At 34.8% G+C, this 23,530-nt stretch overlaps 1 protein-coding gene across 6 annotated transcripts in view; it reads right to left on the bottom strand.

Annotated features, from left to right (window-relative positions):
• LOC110465372 (sperm-associated antigen 17-like) overlaps positions 1-23,530 on the bottom strand; it is a 37,010-nt gene that overhangs the window by 10,715 nt on the left and 2,765 nt on the right. For 2 of the 6 annotated variants that reach the window (XM_021521136.1, XM_021521137.1), the window contains exons 5-19: positions 22,991-23,179; positions 22,563-22,604; positions 20,168-20,352; positions 19,667-19,811; positions 17,013-17,206; positions 11,932-12,069; positions 11,458-11,734; positions 11,108-11,314; positions 6,198-6,416; positions 3,027-3,200; positions 2,397-2,584; positions 2,056-2,210; positions 1,587-1,759; positions 931-1,118; positions 237-371 (exon numbers count right to left, since the gene is read on the bottom strand). In XM_021521136.1, the coding sequence (XP_021376811.1) occupies positions 237-371; positions 931-1,118; positions 1,587-1,759; positions 2,056-2,210; positions 2,397-2,584; positions 3,027-3,200; positions 6,198-6,416; positions 11,108-11,314; positions 11,458-11,734; positions 11,932-12,069; positions 17,013-17,206; positions 19,667-19,811; positions 20,168-20,352; positions 22,563-22,604; positions 22,991-23,179 (2,609 nt within the window). Of the gene's footprint in view, positions 1-236; positions 372-930; positions 1,119-1,586; positions 1,760-2,055; positions 2,211-2,396; positions 2,585-3,026; positions 3,201-6,197; positions 6,417-8,301; positions 8,323-11,107; positions 11,315-11,457; positions 11,735-11,931; positions 12,070-17,012; positions 17,207-19,666; positions 19,812-20,167; positions 20,353-22,154; positions 22,182-22,562; positions 22,605-22,990; positions 23,180-23,530 lie in introns of all 6 variants that reach the window. The other 4 variants (XM_021521141.1, XM_021521138.1, XM_021521142.1 and 1 more) reach the window with 4 other exon arrangements.

Here is a 23,530-nt window from a genome sequence, read left to right as displayed (position 1 = left end):
ATTTGGAAAAGATTGTAAGCTTGTGTAACCCTGTGGAAGAGGTCTGCACATGTTTCATTCTTACAAAGTAAGGAGATTCAGTATGCCATTGACTTTCATCCATTAATGCTCTTCACAAGTCAATGGAATTTCAATTCAAATCATACCTAATCTATATAAATATTGTTTATACAGTAGTCTGAAAACCAAATGAAGCATTTTGGTTTAAAGTATGTGACTCAAGTGATGAAACTTACTGGCCAGTATTTCTCCTCTACAGGTGGTGCTTCACCATCCTCTTTAGGCTGGTCATCTGGCTCCTTGGCAGAGGTCTTAGACTTGGCACTAGCCCTGGATCCTGGTCCTTTCTTGTCCTCCTTTTCCTTGTCAGCCTGTCAGAGGGGTAGTCATTCATAATATTACATAAAGAAAGGTTTGAGGTTCAGAAATAGCAAATACAGATATGTTAATGCATTAAAGGTTAACCATCCAATGAATGAATCAACTGAATTCTGCAACAAAATTAAAAATCTGTGAAAATTTATACGAAATTGCTGAAAACATTAAACCTCTGTAAATGTAGTGCTCTGATGGAGTAGTTTCTCCTGACAGTACATAAAACAATGCTGCATTCAGTAACGAATTGAGTTTAAAATGTTCTCAAAGGTAATGAGTCAAAAATTCAACTCCTTAAATGCTTTTACATGTACATGTATTCATTTTAAAATCGGAAGTTTGTCTCAGAAATTCTAGTGACACGTAAAAATGTTATAACACTAGTTATATATATATGGAAAATCTGTACATGTACATTGTACATGTATTTTGAATCAGAATTATAGAATACGACCACTAAATAACGTTCCAAAACATTTAACCCTTACTAACAACAGCCAAGGACAAGACATGTCAAACCATATCAAGTCAGTAATACGTTTATTTTTAATATACCTTTTTGCCTGATTTAACACGTTTTGCACTCTTTTCTCTTTCCTTTTCATCCTCTTCAGCTTTCACTCTATCTTGCTCCTCCTTCCAGGCCTTGAGAGAGTTGGCTCTTACAAACATGTTACTTGCAGCTGACGAGGGACGTTCTTGGCTACTGGAACGAGAGTTCTTACCGGGACTCTTGGAACGATCTGTCAATAACAAATTTCGAGTTACAACACAAGTACCGGTATAATAGCCAAGTGTACATGTGGGTGAAATGCATGAATTTGTGCAGAATGCTTGATTTTAATTTGCAAATACATTTTTTTTTTTTTATTAATTCAGACAATTACACCTTTAATTCAGTTACTGAGGGTGTCATTTACTGGAAACCCAGGTAAATTCTTGATTGGATATTTCAATATATTTGTTCATGGTCCTTGCACTATAATGAGTTCAATGATAAATGATAATGATATGACATGCGTGTCATCTAATCTTTGAATTTTATTGTTTTGTTTTTATTTAATTCACCAGTGGTTACTTGGAAATGTGCAATGATTTTTTTAAATAGATGTAAAACCAATACAGTTGTACCTAATGCCACAATACAGAGACAAATATGGGGCTATTGCAAGATTTGAAAGATTAATTGTTTTTTTGGAAATAGCACCTACTTGGAGATTTGCGAGGTGACTTGCGGCCTTTGGCCTTCTCTGTAGACTTGACACTAGCCTCCTCATCATCCCTCATCTTAACGAGCTCTTTGGACAGAAGGAAAGCCTGGTACTTTGCCTCCTCCTCCTTGGTCCAATCAGCCACAGTCTCTGACACACACTCCATGTAATTCCTACAGACCAATCAAATATACATTCACTGGAAAATGTTTCTATCTGTAATCAAGATGTTTAATTTTTCTTTTGCATTCTATTATTTTAATTAAATATTCCTTGCAATGGAGAACACACATGCAAACATTTCAGCCCTGACTTATTCAAAATGGTGTCCAAAGCTGTATTGCAATATGCGGCCAACACCAATTGTATTTCCCTGATATTAAAGGATTGCAGAATGCTTATATAAAAGAATGTATCAAATGCACACAGAATATTGCTATACACACATAATGCAATAACAAAATAGTACCTGAATCCCAGGTTGCAGTGAAGCTCTGTGTGCCAGTCGACGTGATTCTGAAGCTCCAGGCTGGATGGGTTATGCAGGACCAACATCAGAGAGTTATCTCTCTTGTGGTAGTACATATCCATAAATGGCAGCAAGAACGACGCTTCCTTGATGATCTGCACAAGTACAAATCACAATTGTATGAAAATTATATAACAGACAATAGATCTTACCACAATATTTCAGATTCACTTGCCATACATTAACATGCTTTTTTGTAAGGTATCTTAAAAAAGATCATTCAAAATATATATCTATTCTATGTACCAGGGGTTTTACCACTGTACATATACAGCCATTACCTGCAAGAGAATGTTGGGTTCATAGTGCTCAGCAAAACACCACTGGTCAAGATTGCGTTTCTGGGCATCAACAATTTCCATGAGGCTCTCCTCTGTGCTTTTGTCTGGCTCCGTCTCCACAACATCCAGCTCATCCTCCTCCTCATAATGACGTACAGGCTTGCCTTCCTCATCCTTCTCAAAGTGTACTGTAACATTATGTACCATTTGTTGCTTTTATTTTTTGTCAAACAGGACATATAGAGCATTATAAAAGTAAGGATATGTGTAGGGAGATTAAACATTTTGATATTTAAACCAAGTTATTGGTTTGCTCTTTTAACCTACACTACAAATATAATTAACTGTTATAACTGACAGTATTATTATTAAAAGCTTTTTATTTTGTTAGTTAACTTGTACTTGTAAATTTTACTAACAGACAAACCTTCATCAAATTGTATGGTTTAATTGTATAGTATATGCTTATAGTGAATATATGTATGTCAAAAACATTTTTGAAATATATAGAAGGTATATCATCACACATACTGTGAACAAGGTCATTCTTCATCAATACAAAAACATGATTTTACTCTTTTCTTACCAATTCTTAATAGCCCCACACACCAACGTAGTCATATAACTGACCTGAGTTACTCCTTGACCTGCGTCCACCAGAACTTGACCTTGACCTTGAGGGTGGTCGGAGTATGCCTTTCTTGCTGTCTGTACTAGAAGGTCGAGAGCCTTCCCTCTGATCCTCAATTGACACAGATTTCTCTTCTGTCCTCACGCTCTTAGAGGTTGTTGGAGACATTGTAGCTACATAGAGAAGGGGTTTACATGAACAATTAATATGAAGCCATACTAGTAGTACCAGCTGTCACAGAGTAGCTATATCAGGTCACCAGTGTTCAGGGAATGGTTGTGTAGTAGTAAAGGTCAATCATGTTCATGTCACGACCAGCTTTTTCTAATCTTTGTTTAATATTTTATGAGATAGTTCACTCTACTGCGTTGGTGTCTTTGTTATAATTACAATGAGATCAAAATGATTAGTGGCTGTTAAACTGTAACAACCTCAGTACCATTCTATGAACAACCAGGTTCCCTCAAATAGCAACATTAAATCACATCACACATCAGAAAATGTAAAAAATAAAAATGTTAAGGTACTCAGAAATAACAACATTAAAACACTTCATGTCAAGTATTTTACAACATTAATTTTGTTTTATTTCAACAACAAAAAATCACTAATTTTTTAATTGATCAAATGTTTACAAAAATAAGATGATTTTCAACTAATTTGAATAAACCTAACATTCTTTGTACATAGTTGCTTTTGATTTTAGTGACCCAGCTGGTTTTCTTGGGTTTATTTAAAAAAAATGATACTGATGTATTTTACCCCTATAAGGCCTTAGTTCAAATTCTACAATGCTTTACTTGCTTCCTAATCTTAACTCTGCAATACATGTAGGCTTTCTACTCTAAGTTCTATAATGCATGCTTAATCCTACTTTGCCCTTTTTGAAATACTTGTTCTTGTTTTTGTTTTTGATTTTTATCTGGATTCGCAGTAAAAGCAGCATGCATGTTTCCATATGTCTATGAAACACTACATAAGATTACTGATGACTGCTACAGATACACCACATGCAATTCAGCAATCATAAATTTACACTTCCTCTAAAAAAGAAAATCAGAGCTTTATATATAATGTTACAATACATAACAAGAGCACCGCGAGCGGAAGTATGATACGCCCGTCAAACCCTCGGAAGGGTATTGATATGTTGGAAGCAGGTTAGTGACATGATCTAAATATGTTCACTGCCACAGTTTTGTTGGTGACCGTGTGACCTTGCCATTCATTTAATGTGTTTATGGCGCAAGCTTTTTTGTGTTTCAGAATTACATGTTTGTGGTCAATGTTGCTATTACTTAAACTAGAACCTTGGCTTTGAGGTAGGAGTTTTGAATTTTCGACGGAATGCCCTTATTTGGCAATGAAAAGGGGCATAACTCTGCCGAATAGCGTTTAAATGTCACGATTTAGAACTCATTCAAAGCATTCAGGTAATGAAACAACCAAGTATTTAATAAAAATCGGAGAACAATTGTTTGAGTATTCGTGAAAACAAGCAAAAGTTAACGGCAAAAAACGATGAACAGCGTTGCTATATCAAGTGTGAATGCCAAAATGCAGAAAGTTGAAACTTGACAGAAAAACCTGGTATATATGTTGACCATTATTGATTTGAGCATAACAGTACAACATTTGAAAGGAATTGATTAAAGAATATAAAAAGTTCTTGCATTTACTACACAATGCCCTTATTTGGCAATAAAAGGAGCATTACTCCACCAAAAATGCACGTAAATTCTGAAATACAAACTTGTTCAAGCTATATATATATTGGTATGAAACTTGGTACACATATTGCATACCAATATGTGTACCAAGTTTCATCAAGATATGTTCATGAATGATTTAGGCAGGAGAGCGATGACAAGGAAAGGTTCACGAATAGACATCGGACAACGCAGCCCATACCATAATAGGACCTGTAGGAAGACGGGCGTATAAAAAGAAAATTTGTACAGGTAATGTGTTGGAATGTAAGTTTTTACTGTATAAATTAATACTTTGTCATATAAAGTATTTGGCAGTCATAGTTTGTAATGACTCATTCTGTCACTATCATGATTGTGATAAGAATATGAAAGTTTTGCTCTTTGATCATTTCATAAAATGAGCTAGGATTTTTTTTTAAAGAACAATGGCAACAACAGGAAGGTATTTCTTTCGTCTTTTAAAGTTAATTCTACTCAAAACAAACATATCCATTAACTTTGAAGGGGACAATCGTTTCAAGACACAATACAAATTTCCTGTATCCAAGGTTACACCTATCTACCTATACTACCAGCTGGTTTAAGTGACTGTCTACCACTCTAACCTTACAGCATAAGGCCAGTGTTGCTTTGAATTAAGCTTAATTGATTTTCAGAAAATTGAAACCAATCATTTTCTGAATCTCAGCCTTTTTTCAAAGGTTTGAAGATGCCTTTTTTGATATGATTAGTTAAAAAAACTGATATAAGAGTTAACAAGATTTTTAGCACCAACAATGCAGTGAGCTTATTATCAATCAGAAAAAAATCTGATATCAGTAACAGTTTTAAGATGAACTAAATGTAGCTAAAGTAGATAAAATTAAATTAAATTACCCTCAACCAAATCATTAAGCAGACATCCCAAAAACCAAAAGCAACATGCATTACAGATGTAATTATAGGTTTAATCTCAAACTTCAAAAGTTTATTATTCTTAATTCTAAGTGCAGCATGCAGTAATTAGAATATAAAACTAGCTAGCAAGAATCATTTAGAACAATGATGTAGAGTAAAAACATGTGTTACTAGCAAGAAACTTGTGGTTATACAGAGAATATCAAGGAGGTGCATGGAAATCAACAGAAAAATTGTTAATGAGAAAAGAAATTACAGCAGATTGGTTATAAAATTGACCTCAAACATTCCTTGACATGTAAATAAATATATATAATTAGAGCATAGTTCTTAAAGAACATACACAATGAAAATAAATCCAAGGTTGAAATAGAAAACTTCATGCACCTGCGAGATAACAGACAGTCAATCACTGTGAACAAAACCTAGAGCCTAATGTCTTGTCTAACATATCACTAAAGGTTTTAACTACTCTATATAATGGTGATATTCACAACAAAATCAGCCTGGTCATTCTGTGGACAGATGACCAGCAACTGTTTGCCTGCTACATGACTTTACTTTTGTTCTTTTTCATCCTAGATCTAGACTGTCGTAACTTGTTCTCTGCAGAGCGATTGTCTACAGGCTGAGCCCGCAGTTCAGGTTCACGAAGAGACTTCTGGAGTTCAATGTGGTTATCAGGTGCTGCCACCTTCAGGGCACCGGAGGGTTCAGGGGGAGGTGAAGGAGTACCAGGCAGAGAGTAATCTATGAGGTCTGATAACCCGCTTAAACTCCCTGTGATATGGAACAAAGAGGTTAGAAAACAGGACAGACAAGACATTGGTTATTGTACAAACATTGACACAATACAACTATAAACCCATGATAGTAGTTACACATGCAGAAAGAAATGATTATTACATCACATATGACAAGTTCAGAATGAAATTATAGAAAGATTTTTTTCTCAAATTAAAAAAAACACCTTTTATAGGCTATGTGAAATGCGAAGCCAGATTTCTCTTGTAACAGACTATCCATCATTACTTTTTCAAGTTTTTTGTTTTTGTCTCCAAAGATGATGACAAAAATAGACATGCATTATGTCTCAAAATAGTTTTTAAAAAGCTTAAATTTTTAGTCAAGTATTCCATAAAAGAAAAAAGAAAAAAAGAAAGAAACACCTTGTATGTCATTTAAATAATTTCATGGCTGTATAAAACAGTACAGTAGTACGATACCATTTAAAAAGAATTTAAAAAATGCAAAAAATTGCATCCAATGTGTGAAGGAAGTATTCCTATGACCAGTAAAGTTGGCTGATGATACAGTTAAAGATTACACGAATAAAAACTGCATACACTTGGTGTGTTTTGGAAGGTTCGTGTGGTACCAATAACATTAAATACAGAATACAGCACAAAGACAATATAAAACATATAAAGCAATTTGACAATTACAGAATCCCTTTCAAAATCTGTATGACCTAATGACAACAAGTTGGGTCTAAATGGGTTTTTGGCCACTACACTTTAAGAAAATCTGAAACAATAATTTTATATATAATACAGTTTACCGGAGCAACTAATGATAATCTAAAATATTTACCCTCCCTCCAAAAAAACAAAAAATACACAGAAGACTATGTAGGAATTGATTAGAACATGGACAAATTCAGCTTGTTACAATCAATTCAGCAGGAACAACATCACATTACCCTTGTCCAGGTCTTAGTACTCAGGTAATCTTAATGACAAGGACGGATTAATTAACATCCCCAATGACCATGAGCTCACATCAAATAGATATATATATATATATTTTACCATCCACCACTGATACATATTGTACCTGACTGGTTGGAGTAAAGCGACATAACAGTCACTGTAAAATCAACAAAGATAAACAAGATGAGGACAGATTTTTTGTCTAAGGCTGTTAAGCAATAAACCAGTTTCTGGATAGGATAAATGCAAAATGTTCTGGTTAAATATGATATATATCAAGCATATAAAAAAAGAAAACATTTGAGATGTAAAAATATCTGGTTAGTAAAAAATATATGAAAGCATAAAGGATAAAAAAAATTGAGCTTTCAAACATTGCAGAATGTGAATTCCCAAGCATAAATAGGCTTCTTTCAGAGAACGGTACATAAAGCAAAGGTAGGCATCTTGTTAAAAATGCAAAGGAAGAGTAAAAGTAAAGTGATTGTTTATTTGTTTATGTAAACAATATTTAAAATTTGAAATATATGTCATTGTTGAAGCAGAATTTATATACGGGTATTTATAGGTGTTACATGTCTATTGCTACATTGTATATTAACCTAGCTCTCTCAAGTTTTCCCCCCAAAAAATTGCAATAAATAGAAAGATTAATTGAGAAATTGACAAACACTATTAAATAATTATTAATTAAAAGGTATTAAATATTTTGAGATTACATGATTATAAAGAAGATTCTATTCATTAAATGGCTATGTAAATATAAAGTGAAACCATTTTGTTTTAGTGAATCATATACATGTATATATAAGAGTTACGGGTCATTGAATGGTGCAGGTGGGAGTACAATATATAGTATGGTGTGATAAATCTACATAAAAAAGGTACAAGCTTTTTCCAGGTAAGTATGGTGATTTATAAAAATGCATGAATATGCTGGACAGTGAACTTACATGGAACCAAATTGATAGTGACTGTGGTAACAAAAACACAGATACATGTACAAACACATATGACGGCATAGCTTTGTGACAGTCTAGCTCCCGCTATATTCCCGAGGACTAGTGGGGAATTGGGCGGGTATATACAATTATAGCATATTGATGGGAACGTGTAAGGTGGATAAAGAAAAAATACATTTGCATAAAGCATAATTGTTCAATCTTTAACTTTTTTGTAATCATTAACATGTACTTATAAGACATAACAAAATGGTCCTGATCGTAACATTACTGTACAGTTTCTACGTTGGTACTGAGCGGAACAATACTGTACAGTTTCTGCGTTGGTACCGATCGTAACAATCCTGTACAGTTTCTACGTTGGTTCCGATCGTAACATTACTGTACAATTAGCTCCGTTGGTACCGATCGTAACATTACTGTACAGTTTCTACGTTGGTACCGATCGTAACATTACTGTACAATTAGCTACGTTGGTACCGATCGTAACAATACTGTACAGTTTCTACATTGGTACCGATCGTAACAATAAAGTACAGATTCTACGTTGGTACCGATCGTAACAATACTGTACAGTTTCTACGATGGTACCGATCGTAACAATACTGTCCAGTTTCTACATTGGTACCGATCGTAACAATAAAGTACAGATTCTACGTTGGTACCGATCGTAACAATACTGTACAGTTTCTACATTGGGACCGATCGTAACAATACTGTACAGTTTCTCCGTTGGTACCGATCGTAACATTACTGTACAGTTTCTATGTTGGTACCGATCGTCACATTACTGTACAGTTTCTACGTTGGTACCGATTGTAACATTACTGTACAGTTTCTATGTTGGTACCGATCGTAACATTACTGTACAGTTTCTACATTGGGACCGATCGTAACAATACTGTACAGTTTCTACATTGGGACCGATCGTAACAATACTGTACAGTTTCTCCGTTGGTACCGATCGTAACATTACTGTACAGTTTCTACATTGGTACCGATCGTAACAATCCTGTACAGTTTCTACGTTGGTACCGATCGTAACAATACTGTACTGTTTCTACCTTGGTACCGATCGTAACAATACTGTACAGTTTCTCCGTTGGTACCGATCGTAACATTACTGTACAGTTTCTACGCTGGTACCGATCGTAACATTACTGTACAATTAGCTACGTTGGAACCGATCGAAACAATACTGTACAGTTTCTACATTGGTACCGATCGTAACAATAAAGTACAGATTCTACGTTGGTACCGATCGTAACAATACTGTACAGTTTCTCCGTTGGTACCGATCGTAACATTACTGTACAGTTTCTATGTTGGTACCGATCGTAACATTACTGTACAGTTTCTACATTGGGACCGATCGTAACAATACTGTACAGTTTCTACATTGGGACCGATCGTAACAATACTGTACAGTTTCTCCGTTGGTACCGATCGTAACATTACTGTACAGTTTCTATGTTGGTACCGATCGTAACATTACTGTACAGTTTCTACATTGGGACCGATCGTAACAATACTGTACAGTTTCTCCGTTGGTACCGATCGTAACATTACTGTACAGTTTCTACATTGGTACCGATCGTAACATTACTGTACAGTTTCTACGTTGGTACCGATCGTAACAATACTGTACTGTTTCTACCTTGGTACCGATCGTAACATTACTGTACAGTTTCTACGTTGGTACCGATCGTAACATTACTGTACAGTTTCTACATTTTGATTCTCAAAATATATTACATTGTTGGCCTCCCGTATTTTAAAGAATTAAGCTGTCAATGAAGTCATTTTTTATCACTTTTCATGGTTATTTGTTAATTATAGAGGTAACACAAACTTTGGTTGTAAATAACTTAGTATGATTCCAACACTCACAGCAAATCAACTGATTAGTTTATCAAAGCCACCAATATTGTGGTTATACTTTAAGCTGTTATGAGACACAGAACACTGTTAGAGACCAGAACAAGCCACCAGACATACACCAATGTTATCCTTCAAAACTGAAAATTTCATCTTTTTAATTTTCATTGGCCAATTACACAAGTCATACTGCACTGGTCTGTCTCACCACTAGTTATACATGTCTGCACTTAAACTTTACATAACACATCGACATAGAAATTGAGAGAAAATAAATATCTATAGTGAAATTAATAAATGAAGGATGACAAAATTGTCATTTACATTGTTAGGCTGGGGATGTAGGTCACATAACCACCCTGGGTTCTTTTGGTCCTAATTCTAGTTGTCAGGGCAAACTCAAGCATGTGTAGTGAACCTAAAGCCCCGCCAAGCAATGTAGATAACTGATATTATATTGGGCTACATGCAGCACACCTACACAACACTGGAGGCTGTGCAGCCAGGTATACATACACATCAGTACAGTGTACAGGTAGGGTGTGTACAGGTAGAATGTGTACAGGTAAATGATGTGCACATGTGTGTGAACATTGTGTTCATTTGTATAATTTGCTAATCTAACACTTAGATGAAACTGAACAATATCTCAGAACCAGTAGAGAAAATAACATCACCTAAAATTCATTATACATGTACATAATAAACTCTAGCAATGTTTCTTTAAAAAATATGTATACATCTCAAAACAGAAATGTTATCAAAAACAAGACAAATTATGTAATAAAAAGATAACCAATAATAAAAATATGACAATATTTCACAATCTACAAAATATATTATCTTACTGTTATTTCAAAGGTGAACTTATTTGAAAATCTGCAAATCAAGTTAAAATATTTTGATTCAAAGATATTACCTGATCTTGAGGACCTGATGTCTACCTCGTCCTTTGCCCCCTTAAGGTGGGTAGGTATCATGCCCCTGAAAAAGGGGTATGGGTCATCCCAGGGGATGGCAGAGTGTTCGACCCCTTCACTGTCCCGTGTGATGATGAAACCATTCGGGTCTGTACTTGTAAGGTCCATACTCTCAAATACAAACTGCTTGAAGGCACGGTCAATCTCTGGCAATAACAATTATTATACAACTCATCTTTCTGTAGAATATAACCTACAATATGAAAATAAATACTATTCATTATAAAAAATATAGTCTTAAACTAAGTGCTTTCCTTTACATTTGAAACTGTTTATTTAAAAAAATTACCTGATTGCGACAATCCTCCAGTTGCACAAAAGTGTATCAACTCCTGGAGTCTGGCTGCTCGCTCCCTTGCAATGCGAGACCCAGGCCGAGGAACATGTGTCAGCGAAGAAAATGGCAGACGCTTCAGCATTTCTTTCTCCACCTCCTCAGGGTTAAAGTTGAATATCTTTTTCAGATGGTTGGTCCTGGCTGAGATTTTGTCGTGGTGGTTCATTAATAATGGCTGTCCTGGTGTTTCTAGGGGTTTCTCTTCAGAATCAAATACATCAGACATGATCTGGTAAGTAGAGAAATGCAAAATAAGTTATTTCAGTTTTGTTCTTGTCAAGATAATGACATCAACAGAACAACTAAGGTGTTTTCTTATAAAAATTTGTGACAATATTTGTCATGGATAATTTTTTCTTCTTTTTCGTATGGTGAAGAATGTTTTGAAGTTGTATATATATAACATTGGTGTCAATATTACGGTACCTTCTGTTCATCCTCTGAGAGGGCAAGTTTGAAGGCCAGACCACTGATGTGAGCAGCCAGCTCAGAGTTGAGGCCGTCCTGTCTTTTTGGAGGGAGCTGTTCACTGGGAGGATCAATATTCTCTTCTGTTGCAACAACCTACAAACACATACAGTGATGCTATGTTAATATCAACAGCCTACAAACACATACAGTGATGCTATGTAAATATCACAACAACCTTACACACATACAGTGATGCTATGTAAATACCACAACAACCTACAAACACATACAGTGATGCTATGTAAATATCACAACAACCTACAAACACATACAGTGATGCTATGTAAATATCACAACAACCTACAAACACATACAGTGATGCTATGTAAATATCACAACAACCTACAAACACATACAGTGATGCTATGTAAATATCACAACAACCTACAAACACATACAGTGATGCTATGTAAATATCACAACAACCTACAAACACATACAGTGATGCTATGTAAATATCACAACAACCTACAAACACATACAGTGATGCTATGTAAATATCACAACAACCTACAAACACATACAGTGATGCTATGTAAATATCACAACAACCTACAAACACATACAGTGATGCTATGTAAATATCACAACAACCTACAAACACATACAGTGATGCTATGTAAATATCACAACAACCTACAAACACATACAGTGATGCTATGTAAATATCACAACAACCTACAAACACATACAGTGATGCTATGTAAATATCACAACAACCTACAAACACATACAGTGATGCTATGTAAATATCACAACAACCTACAAACACATACAGTGATGCTATGTAAATATCACAACAACCTACAAACACATACAGTGATGCTATGTAAATATCACAACAACCTACAAACACATACAGTGATGCTATGTAAATATCACAACAACCTACAAACACATACAGTGATGCTATGTAAATATCACAACAACCTACAAACACATACAGTGATGCTATGTAAATATCACAACAACCTACAAACACATACAGTGATGCTATGTAAATATCACAACAACCTACAAACACATACAGTGATGCTATGTAAATATCACAACAACCTACAAACACATACAGTGATGCTATGTAAATATCACAACAACCTACAAACACATACAGTGATGCTATGTAAATATCACAACAACCTACAAACACATACAGTGATGCTATGTAAATATCACAACAACCTACAAACACATACAGTGATGCTATGTAAATATCACAACAACCTACAAACACATACAGTGATGCTATGTAAATATCACAACAACCTACAAACACATACAGTGATGCTATGTAAATATCACAACAACCTACAAACACATACAGTGATGCTATGTAAATATCACAACAACCTACAAACACATACAGTGATGCTATGTAAATATCACAACAACCTACAAACACATACAGTGATGCTATGTAAATATCACAACAACCTACAAACACATACAGTGATGCTATGTAAATATCACAACAACCTACAAACACATACAGTGATGCTATGTAAATATCACAACAACCTACAAACACATACAGTGATGCTATGTAAATATCACAACAACCTACAAACACATACAGTGATGCTATGTAAATATCACAACAACCTACAAACACATACAGTGATGCTATGTAAATATCACAACAACCTACAAACACATACAGTGATGCTATGTAAATATCACAACAACCTACAAACACATACAGTGATGCTATGTAAATATCACAACAACCTACAAACACATACAGTGATGCTATGTAAATATCACAACAACCTACAAACACATACAGTGATGCTATGTAAATATCACAACAACCTACAAACACATACAGTGATGCTATGTAAATATCACAACAACCTACAAACACATACAGTGATGCTATGTAAATATCACAACAACCTACAAACACATACAGTGATGCTATGTAAATATCACAACAACCTACAAACACATACAGTGATGCTATGTAAATATCACAACAACCTACAAACACATACAGTGATGCTATGTAAATATCACAACAACCTACAAACACATACAGTGATGCTATGTAAATATCACAACAACCTACAAACACATACAGTGATGCTATGTAAATATCACAACAACCTACAAACACATACAGTGATGCTATGTAAATATCACAACAACCTACAAACACATACAGTGATGCTATGTAAATATCACAACAACCTACAAACACATACAGTGATGCTATGTAAATATCACAACAACCTACAAACACATACAGTGATGCTATGTAAATATCACAACAACCTACAAACACATACAGTGATGCTATGTAAATATCACAACAACCTACAAACACATACAGTGATGCTATGTAAATATCACAACAACCTACAAACACATACAGTGATGCTATGTAAATATCACAACAACCTACAAACACATACAGTGATGCTATGTAAATATCACAACAACCTACAAACACATACAGTGATGCTATGTAAATATCACAACAACCTACAAACACATACAGTGATGCTATGTAAATATCACAACAACCTACAAACACATACAGTGATGCTATGTAAATATCACAACAACCTACAAACACATACAGTGATGCTATGTAAATATCACAACAACCTACAAACACATACAGTGATGCTATGTAAATATCACAACAACCTACAAACACATACAGTGATGCTATGTAAATATCACAACAACCTACAAACACATACAGTGATGCTATGTAAATATCACAACAACCTACAAACACATACAGTGATGCTATGTAAATATCACAACAACCTACAAACACATACAGTGATGCTATGTAAATATCACAACAACCTACAAACACATACAGTGATGCTATGTAAATATCACAACAACCTACAAACACATACAGTGATGCTATGTAAATATCACAACAACCTACAAACACATACAGTGATGCTATGTAAATATCACAACAACCTACAAACACATACAGTGATGCTATGTAAATATCACAACAACCTACAAACACATACAGTGATGCTATGTAAATATCACAACAACCTACAAACACATACAGTGATGCTATGTAAATATCACAACAACCTACAAACACATACAGTGATGCTATGTAAATATCACAACAACCTACAAACACATACAGTGATGCTATGTAAATATCACAACAACCTACAAACACATACAGTGATGCTATGTAAATATCACAACAACCTACAAACACATACAGTGATGCTATGTAAATATCACAACAACCTACAAACACATACAGTGATGCTATGTAAATATCACAACAACCTACAAACACATACAGTGATGCTATGTAAATATCACAACAACCTACAAACACATACAGTGATGCTATGTAAATATCACAACAACCTACAAACACATACAGTGATGCTATGTAAATATCACAACAACCTACAAACACATACAGTGATGCTATGTAAATATCACAACAACCTACAAACACATACAGTGATGCTATGTAAATATCACAACAACCTACAAACACATACAGTGATGCTATGTAAATATCACAACAACCTACAAACACATACAGTGATGCTATGTAAATATCACAACAACCTACAAACACATACAGTGATGCTATGTAAATATCACAACAACCTACAAACACATACAGTGATGCTATGTAAATATCACAACAACCTACAAACACATACAGTGATGCTATGTAAATATCACAACAACCTACAAACACATACAGTGATGCTATGTAAATATCACAACAACCTACAAACACATACAGTGATGCTATGTAAATATCACAACAACCTACAAACACATACAGTGATGCTATGTAAATATCACAACAACCTACAAACACATACAGTGATGCTATGTAAATATCACAACAACCTACAAACACATACAGTGATGCTATGTAAATATCACAACAACCTACAAACACATACAGTGATGCTATGTAAATATCACAACAACCTACAAACACATACAGTGATGCTATGTAAATATCACAACAACCTACAAACACATACAGTGATGCTATGTAAATATCACAACAACCTACAAACACATACAGTGATGCTATGTAAATATCACAACAACCTACAAACACATACAGTGATGCTATGTAAATATCACAACAACCTACAAACACATACAGTGATGCTATGTAAATATCACAACAACCTACAAACACATACAGTGATGCTATGTAAATATCACAACAACCTACAAACACATACAGTGATGCTATGTAAATATCACAACAACCTACAAACACATACAGTGATGCTATGTAAATATCACAACAACCTACAAACACATACAGTGATGCTATGTAAATATCACAACAACCTACAAACACATACAGTGATGCTATGTAACTATCACAACAACCTACAAACACATACAGTGATGCTATGTAAATTTCAAAGTCATTTGGTATTTCTGTACTCTCCTAGATTACAAACAAGAGTACCGCGGGGCGGAACAAAATACGCCCGTAATGCCATATAGTGTTATTTACTTTCTTACATTGAAATAAGATCTGCGTCATTCTAAGAGGGTTTAGCTATGCTATAAAAAAAATCTTCAGACAAAAAATAAAAAACTGAAATGAACAAAAGGCAATAAATTTTGCAAAAAATCGTTGAATCAAAATTCTTTTGAGGGATCGAGACACAACTTCATATCATGATTATAAAGTATACCAAGTTTCAAATAGATCGGTCGAAAAATGTAGGTGGAGATTGCCGGACAAAAGAAGTTTACGTCGGCCGGACAACGCCATACCATAATACTACCGTCAAATTTGACAGTCGTATAAAAATATCAGTTTTATTACATTTTCAAATTATCTCTTACTTGCACTGACTTTTAGAAATGGAACAGGAAAAATTTGAACACCCAAAAATAAAGAAACAATTATATGTTTTGGTATTCAATAGACGTGTTCCTTTAGATGTGCTTGACTTTCTATGATATATCAGATTTGTGTAACTTCACATTTTAGAGACAGTTACAGGGATAGCGAGTAACACATTTATACAGTGGCTAACCTGTTCTAGCATGGAGTGCATGATGAGTGACACGCTAACACTCTCCTGTGGCACACAGTTCATCAGGTCATTGTAGAACCGCATGTCCACTTGGGGGGCAATCTCTAGCATGTCCGGGTGGATAGAGGGCACACTTGGGGCAGGGGGTTGTTGAGCAGATGGGGTGGGGGCACTAGACATGGCAGGGCGTTCCTCTGGAGAGTAAATAAACATTGTTTAAAAATATAAACACCACACACAAATAAACAATTCTTTGTTTATGTTTATTCCTATATCTTGTCATTTTCATGGCAGTTTTAATTTTTGCAGAAAGAGGAATTCGCATATATTTCTAGGACAAAATCACATATGAAGAGTTTGGATCATTAAGAAACATTATACAATTGAAAGAGTTAATTGTTAAATCATTACAGTGGAAAATGTCTTTTTTTTTTGCATTGTCTGATATACTGTGAAAATCCTCGAAAAAATAACTAGCAGCCGAATGGGCTTGTATAATTCCTTTTTATTCATTTCACTCTGGAGACCTTCAAAACCTCATACCGGGTATATAAATAGGCTAAATACCACACATATCCCTAACTTAACCTTTGTCTGATTACCCACAGAACACATGTCTAAAACTCACTAAATTTATGTATATATACCCATAGTATATATATGTCCCTAATTCACCTTATGTCTGATTACCCATAGAGCACCTGTCCCTAACTCACCTTACATCAGATTACCCATAGAGCACCTGTCCCTAACTCACCTTACATCTGATTACCCATAGAGCACCTGTCCCTAACTCACCTTACATCAGATTACCCATAGAACACATGTCCCTAACTCACCTTACATCTGATTACCCATACAGCACCTGTCCCTAACTCACCTTACATCAGATTACCCATAGAGCACCTGTCCCTAACTCACCTTACATCTGATTGCCCAAAGAACATCTGTCCCTAATTCACCTTACATCTGATTACCCATAGAACACCTGTTCCTTACTCACCTTTTGTCTGATTACCCTTAGAACACCTGTCCCTAATTCACCTTATGTCTGATTACCCATAGAACACCTGTCCCTAACTACCTTTATGTCTGATTGCCCAAAGAACATCTGTCCCTAATTCACCTTACATCTGATTACCCATAGAACACCTGTTCCTTACTCACCTTTTGTCTGATTACCTTTAGAACACCTGTCCCTAATTCACCTTTTGTCTTATTACCCATAGAACACCTGTCCCTAATTCACCTTACATCTGATTACCCATAGAATACCTGTCCCTAACTACCCTTATGTCTGATTACCAACATAACATCTGTCCCTTATTCACCTTACATCTGATTACCCATAGAACACCTGTCCCTAATTCACCTTATGTCTGATTACCCATTGAACATCTGTCGCTAACTCATCTTACATCTGATTACCCATAGAACATGTCCCTAATTCACCCTACATCTGATTACCCATAGAACATCTATCCCTAACTCAACTTATGTCTGATTACCCATAGAACATCTGTCCCTTATTCACCTTACATCTGATTACCCATAGAACACCTGTCCCTTACTCATCTTACATCTGATTACCCATAGAACACCTGTCCCTTATTCACCTTAATTCTGATTACCCATAGAACACCTGTCCCTAATTCACCTTATGTCTGATTACCCATAGAACATCTGTCGCTAACTCATCTTACATCTGATTACCCATAGAACACCTGTCCCTAATTCACCTTACATCTGATTACCCATAGAACACCTGTTCCTTACTCACCTTACATCTGATTACCCATAGAACACCTGTTCCTTACTCACCTTACATCTGATTACCCATAGAATACCTGTCCCTTATTTACCTTACATCTGATTACCCATAGAACACCTGTCCCTAACTCATTTTACATCTGATTACCCATAGAACAGCTGTCCATATTTCACCTTACATCTGATTACCCTTAGAACACCTGTCCCTTATTCACCTTACATCTGATAACCCATAGAACCCCTGTCCCTAATTCACCTAATGTCTGATTACCTATAGAACATTGTCCCTAATTCACCTTATGTCTGATTACCCATAGAACATCTGTCGCTTATTCACCTTACATCTGATTACCCATAGAACATCTGTCCCTAACTCACCTTACATTTGGTTAGTGATTACCCTTAGAACACCTGTTCCTTACTCACCTTACATCTGATTACCCATAGAACACCTGTCCATATTTCACCTTACATCTGATTTCCCATAGAACACCTGTCCATATTTCACCTTACATCTGATTACCTATAGAACACCTGTCCATATTTCACCTTACATCTGATTACCCATAGAACATCTGTCCCTAATTCACCTTACATTTGATTAGTGATTATCCTTAGAACACATGCTCCTTACTCACCTTACATCTGATTACTCATAGAACACCTGTCAATATTTCACCTTACATCTGATTACTCTCAGAACACCTGTCCATATTTCACCTTACATCTGATTACCTATAGAACACCTGTCCATATTTCACCTTACATCTGATTACCCATAGAACACCTGTCCATATTTCACCTTACATCTGATTACCAATAGAACACCTGTCCCTAACTCAACTTATGTCTCAATACCCTTAGAACACCAGGCTGTAACTAACCTTGCACAGGAGCTGCTGGCTGACCAAACAATGGCACATGGAGTAATCTGAGATTCTCTAGGTAGTTCTTGTACTGACGACGAGAATCAATCAGATCGTAGATCATGCAGGCTACATCCTCAAACATAGCAAGGCCAAACGCATTCTGGAAGTAAAAAACAGGGAATGCTATCTCAACGTCTTTGCCCCGATGAGCGTTAACTGGGAAACTTGAAGGAATGTTAAGTATACTCCTACTGACTAAGTTTAACATAAACCTATGAAAGGAAACTCTGGGTACTGATTGATACTGGATACTCCATTTTCCAGACAACACACTGGACTGATGTTTTTTGCTCTTCTCCCCACATTTGTTTTTAAGGATATATTTTATGAAGTGTATTTAATATTTTAATATAAACCATGAATAAAATAATGATAGCTTCAATTTACAATGATATGTAATCTCGTACTGAAAATGTCAAAACATATTATACACTATATACTAGTACAGTGTGTTACCTTTTGTTCAGCATCTTCAAGATCTTCTGGTATGAGAAGATTCTTCACCTCATACTCCTGTCGAGCAATGTCATGGAGTCGAGAACCATCAGGTTGTTTCTGTAATACCAGGAGAACATCCTTCCAGAACTCTTGGAGGTCCTTCTTTATCTTCAATTTGGTAGCTCGCTCCACCTCCTCCAGCACTGTGGCCAATAGAAGGAAAATGTTATAAAGAATTAACGTCTACAGAGATTTACACACAAACACACCATCATCTACATATCCAAAGGACAACACCAATATAAAATATCAAGTTATTTTCTATTACCTTCCCATGGAGGATTACAATATTTTGTTAGAATTGTTTTTTAACTTAAGTAAAATATAAATGTCCATGAAAAGGATTTCTCGGCAATTTTATTTATTTTACATTGCAAAATAATCACTTTTGGTTATCATTGATGCATTTATTACAGCATATGGGAAATATACAGTCATGATATCTTCATGCAAAAATAAATAAATAATGAACATGATCATTTTTTTATGAAATGTGTTGGTTCTGAAAGTTCTCACTTTTTTTAGCATCAATACATATCTATATACAGTGTACATATATGCAATTCATTTGCTAATCTAGCTTTCTATTCTATATTGACTACAGGGTGTAACTTTATATTAATTTTTTGAGGTTAATTGAGATTGAATATGAAGGCCTTTCCCATTGTTTCATAGTCAGGGTGTGACCTTATTCAAAAGGACAGATAGTACCAAAGGTGTTGGCATTTAAGAAGAATTAAAAGACATGTCAAGGACTTTGCTCTCCATTTCCAATAATTAATTCAGTATGATGCCTATAAGACTCAAATTATAAAATGTGAAGCTTACAGAAGGTTTTGCCCATTCTGGGTAGATATCCCTGTCCTCACTAATGGACATTCAAGAGTATGTTTCTCTCATTCCAATGATCAGAATAAGCCCAAAATAAGAAACCATGGAAACGTGTTTGCAGGGGCTACCATTTAACCATCAACTTTTCCCTTAAGCTTTACAGAAGAAAATTATTCATTCTGTTAGTTTTAACCCATTTCTTCAAACTTAATCCCATCTTTCTGACTGAAGGGATTTATATGATAATGTGGTAATTTTACCCATTGTATTAATGTAGCATTCAAGTTTTCACAATTTTGTGATGTCACATCATTGTTGACATACTGTGGCATCTTACATCCCTTTTATTGCTCTTTAAGTTCTATAATATCAGCACAGAAATGAGAGAAAAATTAACTGTCTTCAACACCCTGGCAATACAGTATGACAGTTCAGCACACTTTCTTTCAGTGTTTCAACATAATTTAAATTTGCAGTTTGATATATATATGCAGGTAATAACTACTTATTATCATCTTTATTAGGTGACTTTGTGAAATTATATATATCTAATCATTAATCTGAAAGTAAATACATTGCAAGAAACAGAAAAGCAGAAACTTAAAGCTCAAATGAAAGCAAGCTAAAGTTTATCAATATATATATATATTTTGTTGCAATATGGATGTATGGTGGTGAACATCTCAAAATATTAGCAACTGACCAATACATTTGATATCCTTCATATTTTTTGGTACCTTTTTCATCTTTTTACTGACTAGCAACCTGATTGAGACATTTGACAGGAAACAATAGAATTCAGCAGTCAACATTTGATAAATATTAGTGGATTTAATGATTAACATTTTCAAACCAAATCAGTTCAATGTGTTAGCAATAATTTACCTTAAATGACATCAACCAACATTTGATTTAAATCATATACATGTATAATTAAATTTATTACTGATAATAAAATATGAGTCAAAAGAACACCAAACCAATAAAATGAATGATGAAATATCAATATTGCAACATTTGGTGGGTGTAAGCACAGCAGAGCTATAGGAACTCATTTTGGTCTGACAAATGGCTTGTCTTTTGGACACAATAGCTGTCTCCACGTGCTACATACCGGCTTTCTGGGCAGCTTTGTCTTTGCCTGGTAATGTAATGTAGTATCCAAACAATTTAGGTACAAATGGGTTGCAATTGATTGTATCTATTTTTCCAATAACTTTTGTCCCATCCCATTTGATTTCACCATTTTTAGTTTATAAAATATTTCTGTTAACAAATTACAATACACCTACACCACTACTACTATATCATAAAGCAACAAAATCATAATCCAGAAAACAAAATGTAAAAAAAAAAGATATTAGAATTTGAACAAATACTACATATGTACCAATACCATTTTACCATCCTCATCCACTTGCTTAATTATGTACAGTATATATATTATAATCCCTTCTCCTGACAAACTCAAATACAATACAAATCCTGTCTCCTGACAAAATTAAAGCTACAACAAACTTACTTAAAGTATCATCACTACGAGGAGTAATATCTTCCATTTTTCCTAACAAGAATATAAATCAAATACATAGAATCGGGACTATTTTTATGAGTACAACTTAAGCTGAAAATATAATAATGTTCAGTTTGGAGAGTTAACTCACACAAATATCTTTCAATGAAATTTCTAACATGTCATCAAAACGTAAGTTGTTTTTTGTTCATTAGTGTTTAGCTTATTTGCAAAAAAAATAGAAATTAAACATATCACAGGATGCATGCAGTTTACATTATCAACCAGAATGATTTACCTAATAAGTGCTTACAAACGATTGCTGTGCTTCAGTAAGTAAAAGTGTTAAGCACACACTGACTAATCTATAGTGATTTTTAAATGTCAAATAAATTATCAGAATAGTTTTATCAATGACATCAATTAGCAGTCCTTACCTTGAGTCTTTTCATCCTTTTCTATTGATGGAACATTATCTTTGTCCTCAAAACTTGAATAGTCCTGAGAGGAAATTCGTAGGATTGAGTCGACTGTGACACTGAGCTCAGCCAGCTGTGTGATGATGTGTGGACTGTTGTAACCGTACACAATGATGTAGTGTTGGGCTCCATCATCTGGCTCATCATCTGAAAATTTGGCATTAAAAACATTACTCCTATATAGACAAAGTCAATCAAAGCGAGGAAAGGTAGGTCAGCAATATTATTACACTACAGTGCTGCAGGACATTCAAATACATTGTAAAGTGGAACTTGTGTACACATGAGCACAAGTAACATTTGGGGGCTGCCATTTTTTGAAAAAAAAGTTGCAGATTTATCTTAAGCCAACATATAGCATAATTTGAAATTGTAGATTAGTAAATAACATAGCAGGTCTACACAGACTTCCTCTTAGGTAATATAACTAATATAGTACACAATGAAACTACAGATAAAACAAGAACCGACTTTAATATCCAGAAAATGGATGTCAAA

Source organism: Mizuhopecten yessoensis, unplaced genomic scaffold (assembly GCF_002113885.1).
Source record: "Mizuhopecten yessoensis strain PY_sf001 unplaced genomic scaffold, ASM211388v2 scaffold11073, whole genome shotgun sequence".
NCBI classification, from domain to species: Eukaryota; Metazoa; Mollusca; class Bivalvia; order Pectinida; family Pectinidae; genus Mizuhopecten; species Mizuhopecten yessoensis.
The sequence above is the reverse complement of the archived record's forward strand: the minus strand, read 5'-3'. Positions and strand labels throughout refer to the sequence as shown.